Raw genomic sequence first — 11,747 nt, 5'->3', positions numbered from 1 at the left:
TTGGCCGCATTTATGAAGGAATGACACCCGAACAGTGTTTTTATAGCTCGCAGCCCCTCGTACCACCTCTAAAAGGATCTTGATGGGACAAGCATCCAAAGGGTTTCCTAGAAACTGTACAAATGGAAGACTAAGATGTAATGGACGAAACTATATAAAGAAATGATCCCCACAGAAAAGGGATGCGAATCCAAAAGTAAAAGGGAGAGAGAAAAGTAAATACATGAACTCATTGTAAAGAGAATATTCCTAATCATTATATGAACAACTTGTCCTCAGACCTACCCAAGGGAGGATTTTACGTTGAATTTGTGTCTCTTACTCTTGAAACCTAAGCCCAGTCATTCTTAAGTCTGAATTTACTTAGTTTTGTAGTTTGCTCAAACATTTTGCTTTTGTTGTTGAGTTGAGTTTAAACATTTTACTTTTATTGTTGAGCCAAGCTTGAACATTAAATACTTGGAAAACCTCGACTTGTTTAATGCCCTAATGAAATAGAATGTAAATATCAATTTATTTTTATCTCTATAGTTTTTTTTTATCTCTATATATTGTAAGAGCTAAAAGTAGTAGCTTAAGCCCACTTAGAACAGTGTGACCAGCCCAATAAGTCCAAAACAATAGATTTGTAAAAGAGTGGATCTTGTGAGCAAACTACAAAGCTAAGTAAATTCAAACTTAAGAATGACTGGGCTTAGGTTTCAAGAGTAAGAGACACAAATTCAACGTAAAATCCTTCCTTGGGCAAGTCCGAGGACAAGTTGTTCATATAATGATTAGGAATATTCTCTTTACAATGAGTTCATGTATTTATTTCTCTCTCTCTCTCTTTTACTTTTGAGATTCAGATCCCTTTTTCTGTGGGGATCATTTCTTTATATAGTTTCGTCCATTACATCTTAGTCTTCCATTTGTACAGTTTCTAGGAAACCCTTTGGATGCTTGTCCTATCAAGATCCTTTTAGAGGTGGTAGGAGGGACTGTGAGCTAAAAAACACTATTCATGTGTCATTCCTTCATAAATGCGGCCAATTCAGTTGGTGCAATGCACTCGATGTGGAGGTGGCAATCTCCTTCCCAAATATTTCTTCTTTCCATTGTCTATACGACTCTGTTGCCTTCCCTGAAGCTCTATTTTACGGTATAGTCAATTACTTAGGGTCCATCCGTTTGGGTGGAAAATAGGGAGGATGGAAAATAGAGAGAGGAAAATAGGGTGGAAAATGTTGTTTTCTACTATTCGTTTGGGGAAGGAAAATAGGAAGAAGAGAAAACCTGAGAGAAAGTTTTCTCTTTGGGCCCAATTTTTTTTCCTTCCAAATCGAAAGGAAAATCTGGAGAGAAAAGTGCTATAGTAGCACTTTTACAAAAATTCAATATTCCCACTTATTTTTTTTCAACGTTCTCTTCTCTATTTTTTTTTTCAACGTGACCTGGGATGTTTTTTCTCAACGTTATCTTCTGTCCTTTTTTTTTTTTTTCCAACGTAACCTGGGATTTTTTTTTTCATTCTTTTTTCTTTAACGTGATCTGATCTATAATAATAAAAAAAAAAAAAATATATATATATATATATATATATATATATATATATATATATATATATATATATATGATGTGATAAATTTTATATTATGTAATGAGTACAAATAAATCTATTTCTTACATATTATGTAACAAGGGTATAATAGTCAATTTATATAAATTACATTTTCCATCATTCCCATTTTCTCTCCAACCGAACAAAAGAGTTTTCCACCTTTCCACTTTTCCACTCCTCCAACCGAACACACAAGAGGGAAAACTAAATATTTTCTATCGTCCCACTTTTCCATCCTCCCACAATTTTTCATCCTCACATTTTTCCACTCTTCCAACCGAACGGACCTTTAAAGTATTCCCGAGGTATCTTTACTCCTTGGGATCTTGGTCCATGGGCCAATTCCCTTTTTATCCTCGGACATCTTACCTATGTGTCTATGGATCCCTTATTATTCTCGGACAGGACCCAAGGCCCAAAGGTGTGCTCGGATCATTTGCTCTCTCACACACACACACACACACACACACACACACACACACACACACACACATATATATATATATATATAAAAGAGTGTATGTGTGTGCACATGCACGGAAATTAAGTGTATTCTAACCCATTTTTAGAATAGAATCGATCTATCATAAATTTTTTTTTAAATGAAAACTTGTGCTAGCATTGTCGAGGGACTTTTTTTAAAACAAAAAAAGTGTTAGGCCCAAACCAATAACTCTATATGCTCGAGGGCCACCTTTAAGGGCCGATCACTCACTAAACGATGCTTATCAATAAACAGAGACACGCTATGCACAGCCACAGTTAGGCCCAACTTTACACAACACCAGACGTTCATGCAAAAAAACCAAAACATCCCCAACCCGAGCAACAACTTTGAGCTCATTTCTTATCCCCAAAAAAAAAAAAACAAACAAACAAACAAAATTGAGCTCATTCAGAAGAAAAATAATAAGCCCGATGTTAATTTCCTTCACTCTACAGAAAAAGTGGGTGATTAAACTATTTATATATACTATATAGTATCCACTTCTAACTTTTTTTGCTTGTAGATTTCGTGTACAGAGCTAATTGTCAGGTAAAAGTAATAAATTCGGAATTTCAAAGAGCTTCTTCAGTGTAAAAATAATAAGGTTAGGGAAGCAAATGGAGGAAAGCAAAAATCAAAACATTCAATGTTTTCCAGCTGATGGAAATTATTCTTTATTCTTTAACAACATCTTCAGTCTTCACAGTGACCAAACAGTCAACACCCAACTCAAATCATCATCTCATGGCCGATCCTTACTCTCCAAGCTCGACTCAAGCTTGACCCAAGCCTACATAATATCTCATTATTATGATCTAATTTTGGTATTTGATGAAGTTTGTAATTATGGTTAAAATACAAAAAGACCATAATTACATCTCTAAAACTTCATCAAATATCAACCAACTAGTCTATGGATTAAACATATAATTTTCAAAAAAAGGAAACTTAGTCAAAAATACCAACAATAGCTCCATCAGGTTGACATATGTCCTAAAATCACATCACTTGCCCATTAATGCCCAATCCCAGCAGTTTGTTGTCATACCCAAAGAAGTAAGGATCCCATAAAGATTATCTTACCGTTTTTAGTCAAACCATGAATTTAATGCCAAATATTTTTCCTCTAGCAAAATATGTCATTTAGATGACATCATCCAGCTGTGACTAACAGCTGTAACAACAGCATTAAAGGCTCAAACTTCCTTCTTTTGGCTAAAAAACAAAAAAGCACTAATGAAACCACTTACTTTGCCAAAGACTTTTCCTTATTTGCTAAATTTCACTTCAATTAGTTCTAATCTAGTTACATACTTGACTCTATATAAAGAGAACCAAGTCACACACCATTGGAACCACTATCCATCCCTCTCTCACCCCCTTATTTTGAAACTTCTTTCACTTTGCTGTCATATCTCTAAACATCTCCATCTCATTCTTTATTTCTCATACAAAATCTCCCTTCTTAGAAAGCAACATAACCTATGACATAACACAAAAAACCACTCCAGCAGCAGCTATAATCTCATGTATTTACTATATTTAACCTTCATATTATCTATCTCACATTTCCATATATTTTACAAACACATTCCTCACAAAATACCCATACATACTTCTTATATATCTTTAAACTCCATGTCTTACAAAGTATACATATACAAGATCCATGTTCAACAAAGCATCTACATATAATTCCTATACATATTACAAACACCATATCTCACAAAATATATATATTTCTTACTGTCTTCACACATCTTAAAACATATCAAACACTCTTCCAAGAACTTATTACTAAAAACCCTTTCTCATGGAAGACATATATTTATAAATTATAATGCTAAAAGCCCTTCTTATAAAAGGCAAAAACTTATAATACTAAAAATCATTCTCATGGAAGGCAACATCACTCATATTTGACTAAAAACAAAAAGAGCATTACATGGGAAAAGTCATTTAAGTGCATGACGAAAGTGGATAAACTTAACCAACCTATGCACATGGTTGGACGTACTCCCCCCCCCCCTTCCGGTTGCACCCATTTTTCCTTTCAATCATGAAGTCACCATGCTCATAATATCATATTGTACCGCTAACAAAGCATCTACATATAATTCCTATACATATTACAAACACCATATCTCACAAAATATATATATTTCTTACTATCTCCACACATCTTAAAACATATCAAACACTCTTTCAAGAACTTATTACTAAAAGCCCTTTCTCATGGAAGACATATATTTATAAATTATAATGCTAAAAGCTCTTCTTATAAAAGGCAAAAACTTATAATACTAAAAGTCATTTTCATGGAAGGCAATATCACTCATATTTGACTAAAAACTAAAAGAGCATTACATGGGAAAAGTCATTTAAGTGCATGACAAAAGTGGATAAACTTAACCAACCTATGCACACGGCTGGACGTACTCTCTCCCCCTTCTAGTTGCACCCATTTTTTCCCTTCAATCATGAAGTCACCATGGAAAGACTCATAATATCATATTGTACTGCTAGACTTATTTTATCACGTTGTTGAAATGTCATAAGTCCACTGCTATTCTACGGCTAGATCCACAAACTATGAAGATAAGTCATTATATTTTACCTTCAAACTTATATTATTATGTATATTTTATTCAAATTCATTATACCACTCGACTAATATTATTATATTGTTGAAATGTTAGCAGCTCATTGACACTATACAACTGGAGCTACAAACTGTGAAGTTTACTAATGATATACGGCCGGAGTCACAAATCATATAAAGAACAAAGTGATGTTGTACAGCTGGAGTCAAAAACATACAAGAAAAGTCAAAATCTCTCTACCTTCAAGATTACATTATTAAGTACATGTTAATTCATTATTATTATTCCGTTGGATGCAGGTTACTTTAATATCATCTCCCTTAATAAAATATGGTCTCACTAATACTTCATTAATGAATATATATTAATAAATGATCTACCACCGTTGCACATATATTATTTGGACATGTACCACCTATTAACATATATTATTTGGACATATACCACCGATTAACATATATTATTTGGACATAAAATATTGTTGGACATACCTTATTATATTGGACATAAATTATATCACAGTTAGAGATAGACTATTGGACTCATCCAATTACTAGACATATGACACTTAATTAATTACATTATAATGAACACCACTTAACACACGTAATAATAACGTTCATCTCACCATTTAATCAAAGTTATTATGCTATGCATATTATTTATATATTTCAACCATTATCATGATTCTAAGACTTTGGGCTTCATCTATTTTGTAAGCTTAAATGCACCGGAAGCAATTGGTCTATGTGGCCCAATGTCGAGTTCCGAATTGGACTCTCCAAAACAAATTTGGGTCTAGCAAAGTCACACTTCCACCGAAAGACACGTGGCTATGCACAAAAATCACCCCCGACAGGTTTGACATAGCTTAATTCATTAGTGAAACCGAGCACAAACTCATTACCAATCTTAAACTTAAGCTAAATATCAAGTTCTTAAGCTAGAGATATAACCTAGGTACATTATCAAGTCAATTTCAAACATATTATAAACTCCATTTGGTTTGAATGAGTAGTCCTAACTCCCAATTAATTGAAAGATTAATAAGATATAATTATATTTTTTTGAATCCATATAAATATTATTACCAAATCCATATATGACTTTATGCTCGACTTGTTTTTATTTAATTTTATCAAGTCTTATTGTTCTTGAGCATGTTTATAAATAATCATTAAACTAAGATTCAAGTTTGACTTTTTTTTTTTTTTTTGGGGACAATTAAGAGTATTTAGACTTCTTCAAGTATAAAGCTATTTTTTTGGACATGTGCAGTCTCCTTGTTCCACACACATCGGGTATCCAGCCTAAAACTAAGTTTGATTTGTTTATAAACAAACATGAATGAGTTTTGTTTTTTTATCAAACTAAACTCACAGTTAGTTTCATTAACTGTCCTATATTTCACAAGCAAAAAATAAAATAAAAAGAAGAAAAGAAAATCACAATGGCAGAAACGACACCGTTCTCGAATAAACAAAGGAGGCCCCAAGTGTCCGTTTCGAAAGGCAGAGACACAAAAGCAACAGAAAACGTGCCCCACTACCAACATATTTCCATCTCGGACAGCGAGCGAGCCAGAGAGAGAGAAAAACTTCCAAACTCGAAATCAGACCCGACCCGGAAAACAATGGGCAAGGATCTGAGCGATGACCAAGTCTCGTCAATGAAAGAAGCTTTCACGCTCTTCGACACCGACGGAGACGGTCGGATCGCCCCGTCGGAGCTAGGAATCCTGATGAGATCTCTCGGAGGAAACCCGACCCAAGCCCAACTGAAATCGATCATCACCGGAGAGAACCTCACCGCCCCATTCGACTTCCCTCGGTTCCTGGACCTCATGGCCAAGCACATGAAGGCCGAGCCCTTCGATCGCCAGCTCCGCGATGCCTTCAAGGTCCTCGACAAGGACTCCACCGGCTACGTCTCCGTTTCGGAGCTCCGACACATCCTCACCAGCATTGGGGAGAAGCTCGAGCCATCCGAGTTCGACGAGTGGATCCGGGAGGTCGAGGTCGGGTCGGATGGTAGGATCCGATACGAGGATTTCATCGCTAGGATGGTCGCCAAGTGACGACGTGGCTGTGTCGATTCGGGGTTTGTGTTTCTCGTTATGTTTGTTGATGTTTTGGAATTAGGGTTTGTTTGGATATTCTGTTTTATTTTAATTTTTGTGTGTGTGTTGGGAATTGTTGAAGTAATGCTAAATTGCTAATGCCTTTTTCTTTTCTTTTATTAAAGGGAATTTGGGGGGTTGTTGTGATGTTTATAATGTGTATGGTCTTCAGGGTAATTGGGATTTCGCTGCTTCTTATTCTTGAATTTTGTTTGGTTTAATTTTGTAGTATGACAATTGACAATGTTGTGTGCTTTGATGAATCAGTAATTGTGTTTATGATGAGATTTGGGGACCTTTTTTTTTTTTTTTGGGATGGGTTTCATTGTTTTGACGAATTCATAAGACCATGGGCAGCTCTTTTCTTTGTTTCTTCCTCAAATTTTCAATTAAAAAAAATAAAAAAAATTGTGATTATGAGAATTTATCAGTTGTGAGAAATTTTGAAGTTATGCTTTTTAATAAGTCTCCTTATAATTTGCATAAAACATGTCGTGGGATTAACTGTCCTCTCTCTTTTTTGATTGGTTTTGATCTTGAATGCAACTGAGATAGGTAGATCACAAGTGAAGACTCTGTTCTTTGTTAACCTCATGAAAATTCTTTGAGGAGAGAGGCAAAATGTTTAATACTTTAGATATGCTACAATGTTGGGTGTCGAACAAGTGGTGATTAATGACTGGAACTTCTACATGCTGAAATTATCATGCATGCATATTGGATGAACTAGAGATTGTAGTAGCAATGAGCTATAAACTCAACTGGTTCTTCCTCCTCCCATAATAATGGGACGGAGGGTGAGGTCGTGGATTCAAGATCCATTGGGCGTGCAACTTACCAATTAGAAAAATGAACTAGAGATGAAAGTGATTGGCTTAGTCTCTTCAGCTTTCAAGCTTCCTTTGCCTTATGCATAACCCACATCTAAAAGAAAAATCTATCTGTTTGATGCAAAAAAGAAACAATGTTGGCTACCTGTGTGTAGAAGTTGTTGCATTTGGAATAATAGGGTAGTTTTGTATGTGAAAAAAAGTGTGAAGGGAAGAAAATAATTTGTTATGCATTTTTAATCCAGCAACATTTATAAGACTTACCTTCATGAATATAAAGTTTTATTGATTCTCTTTCCAGATCTGAGGATATTCCCTTTTCCATTTGTTTCCCTTTCTAGAATCTAAGAACCATCCTATGTTGCTACTTATGTATTGAGTAGTGACAGAATTGTAATAGATGTATCTTTTTAGGTAGGCAGTGAACTTTTCTTGGTCTGCATGGTGGTTAGGGTCATCTTGCTTTGAGGCATTTCTACTAGGATGGGAAGCAAAGGCTTCTTGAGAGGTGTGTTAAGCATCTTCAGAATTTGAGAGGTATCTTAAGCATCTTTAAATTTTATTTGCTAGTTATACATATTCATTGACTAGGAGCTGTCAGAAACTTGTGAAGCAGAGCCTCCTTGAGAGGCGTCTTAAGCATCTTCAGAATTTGAGAGGTATCTTAAGCATTTTCAAGTTTTATGAGCTAGTTATACATATTCATTGACTAGGAGCTGTCGAAACTTGTGTTTAAGTTGAAATTTCGAAAATTGTAAAATTCTCTAATCAAGTAATATGATCTACAGTATTGATAAGTATTAGACTATGAAACAAGCTGGCTTCTCTTGCAAGTAAAACTTGGAAGGTTGGATGAAGCTTCCCACCCCCCAATATCCATATGCGTCCTAGTGGTGATGGATATTCTCCTTTGGCCATGGAATTTTAGTCCTGAATGGGGACCAAGTACATTGTTTCATTTTGATTGTCTGATTGCATATGTAGACTCGCATAATCTCTTGGTGTTACACATTCTAAAAAAATAATTATAAGTTGTTCAGTGATATCCATGGATGGATCAAACAAGGTCTATTGGGCAATGGTAGACCTTAGTAATACACACTAAATCTGACTTGTTAGAATTAGTTATGTAGCCTGATCTGTAGATTTGTCCTACATTTCATGATGGTTTTGCTTTGAGGATTTTCATGGAAAGGTTCAATAATTTAAACTTTAATCCGTGAACTGTCGTTGAAAGATCAAACCCGTCCTTTATGCAGTAAAATTGAAGACGAAGTGAAAGACATAGTTGTAGTCCACAAATCTTATTTAGCTTAGTAAAAGGAACAATTGCGCATCCTGGCTTTAACAAAGTGATCCCAATTATGGATTAATGGCGTGTAGCACATGAGTAATCCAGAAACAGTTCGCTAGTCTTTGATGTGGACATTGAATAAATGTGGATATTTCATACTATTTGTGGGAGGCGCACTCTTTGAATAGGGAATTTTGGAAAAAGACGGGTGTTGAGCATTAGCATCAGTGCTATAACAAAATTGTTATTTTAACACGTTAAAAAGTTCCTTTATCTATTTTGATATACTATTTTATTATACACTTTACATCACATCTTTTATTCTTTTATCACTTTATTTAAATATTTTTTCTTTATTATTTTTAATTTTTTCTTTATTAATAAAAGAGAGAGAAAGTAATAAGATAATACTTGAATTTTTAGCACATTTAGTATTGCCTTTCTGAAAATAGAACATCATTATAGCATGTGTCAATGTTTTTTTGGCATTTGGTACATCTCATGAAGTATGGTTTTTGGTGTTTGATGTTTAGCATTTTGGCACATATGATGCCAATGCTCTAAGTCATGAGCAACAACAAATGTACTCAAGATTGTGAGAATGAAGCTTGTACTTGTAAAATTAAACGTCGCAGATAGTAAAATAGGTTATCAAATGTTCCAGCGTCACGAATAGTAAAGTAGGTTATCATTATTTGCGGAAAATGTACCGAAGCATTGATGGTTCATGGTTATATATAATACAGTTGGTTGAATTCAATGGAGCTTTTTGTTCTTTTTTTTGTTTTTTTCCTCTTGATAATTCATTGTTGGAAGAAGTGAGATTTGAACATGGGACATCTTTGTTGAAAAGATCATGAAGTACCAATTGATTTACAAAACACTCGATTTAAGGAAGAAAAATGGGAACAATAGAAAATTTTTACTACTTATTTCATAGTTTCAAAATAATGATCCATGGAATCCAAGTAATAGCTTAGTGGTAATGATATTTTTTATAGTGTTTTACATCCGTGGTTTGAATCTCACCTCTATTTCTCCCACTATTTTACCTCTCTCTCTCTCTCTCTCTCTCTCTCTCTCTCTATATATATATACACACACACACACACACACTTCCTCCGCCTCACTTTGTTTCTCTTCTATTCCATTTTGGGATGCTCCAAAATATTGTCATGTTTCTAAAAATAAAAGTTGTTAGTTTACTAATGTTCTTATTATACTCCTGCCTTATTTTTAAAATTATTTGAAAAGAAAACTAACTAATACTTTTAAAAAAATCAATCTAATTGGGGCACTTTTTTAGTTGCCTCATTAAGAATAACTCTTTTTTTTTAAAAAGCTGATAAATTTATTTAAAGGTAGTTTTGTAAACTTATACATTTTTATAAGACATAGGGTCCGTTTGGATAGAGCTTATTGCTGAAAACTGAAAACACTGTATCAAAATAATTTTTAAATGTGTGAATAGTGCCGTGGGTCCCATTTTTAATTTTAAAAAATCTGAAAAGTGAAGTTTGGGGGTTCCGTGAACAGTACACGGGACTCACAAATTTGCTGAAAGTCAACAAAATCGGCTACTGTTCATGCACAGTAGCATGAACAGTAGCCGCTTCTCCTGTGAAACGCGTGAAAAAAAAAAAAAAAACGCTGAACGCAGACGCTTCTTTTTTCATCCGTATCCAAACTCAGCCATAGCGTGTGTTTGGATAACTTGGCGTTTGCGTTTTGATGAAAAATTTCTGCGTTTTTTTTTTTTTTTTTTTTTTTTTCTTCTGCTGATGCACGGGTCAGGGGGACAGCGGCTACTGTTCATGCACTGTGCATGAACAGTAGCCCGCTTTTGCTGACTTTTCAGCCCATTTGTGGGTCCCGTGTACTATTCACGGGACCCACAAACTTCACTTTTCAGATTTTTTTAAATTAAAAATGGGACCCACGGCACTATTCACACATTTAAAAATTATTTTGGTACAGTGTTTTCAGTTTTCAGTTTTCAGCAATAAGCTGTATCCAAACGGACCCATACAAGACAATAAATGATGTTTTCTTAAAAAAATTTATTTTTCAAATAAGACAAACAAAGTGGGACGGGGGAGTATATATATATATAGAGAGAGAGAGAGAGAGAGAGAGAGAGAGAAACATTCTTGAAATTTGATTCTTCACTACATATAGTCAATCTTGAAATATGGTTTTGTGGGAAATACCATATTATTTATTTTCATCGTTATTTCATATCTTGGAAATCATACATCCATTTAATTCCCCCATGCTTTTAGAGGTGTTTTAAGCACCATATATAGTTAGTTGGCTAGACTAAGAGATTAGATTATGAGAGTGATTATTTCATAATTATTTGTGTTATATTTTGTATCTCTTTGGGTAGTCCATTAAGTGGTGAGTGTGTCCAACCTTTTATCCTTGGTAATTTCTTTGGGTGGTGAAATTTTTTGTATCCCATTGGTTTTGTTCCCTCGGTGGTGAGCTGGTTGTATTAGTGTGTGAATTCTATTTCTTGTCTTTTCTTCCACCCCTTTTTTGGTATCAAATTGGTATTAGAGCAAGTCTTTTCTGTGGTTTTATCCAAGTTATCTTCGTTATTCCAAAATACTCTATTCATCTACTATTGTGAGGTCAATGGATTGCTGTATTCAAAACATGTTTGAATGTGGTGAGAAATACTCTAAAGAATACGTTACTATGGATTGTAATTCTCCACCAATCTATGACAAGTACCCTGATGAGGATTATGAATTGTGCAAACGAGTTTTGGAAGATGATGATGAGTCTTTCTTTGGTCAAATACAAAAG

The 11,747-nt window shown here is 34.5% G+C and overlaps 1 protein-coding gene across 1 annotated transcript; it reads left to right on the top strand.

Moving 5' to 3' along the window:
- The first annotated feature begins 6,193 nt into the window (after positions 1–6,193).
- Positions 6,194–7,094, top strand: LOC142613215 (putative calcium-binding protein CML13). The gene has a single exon (XM_075785453.1). It carries the CDS (start codon positions 6,324–6,326, stop codon positions 6,765–6,767), a length of 444 nt encoding a protein of 147 aa, XP_075641568.1. The 5' UTR covers positions 6,194–6,323; the 3' UTR covers positions 6,768–7,094.
- Positions 7,095–11,747: the final 4,653 nt, after the last annotated feature.

The sequence above is a fragment of the Castanea sativa genome, chromosome 10 (assembly GCF_040712315.1).
Source record: "Castanea sativa cultivar Marrone di Chiusa Pesio chromosome 10, ASM4071231v1".
Classification (NCBI taxonomy): Eukaryota; Viridiplantae; Streptophyta; class Magnoliopsida; order Fagales; family Fagaceae; genus Castanea; species Castanea sativa.
Note: the sequence above shows the minus strand (reverse complement) of the source record. Positions and strands in the feature narration are given on the sequence as shown.

Excerpts from the sequence above, each read along its gene's own strand:
- LOC142613215 (XM_075785453.1), top strand. The coding sequence starts at position 6,324 with ATGGGCAAGGATCTGAGCGATGACCAAGTCTCGTCAATGAAAGAAGCT.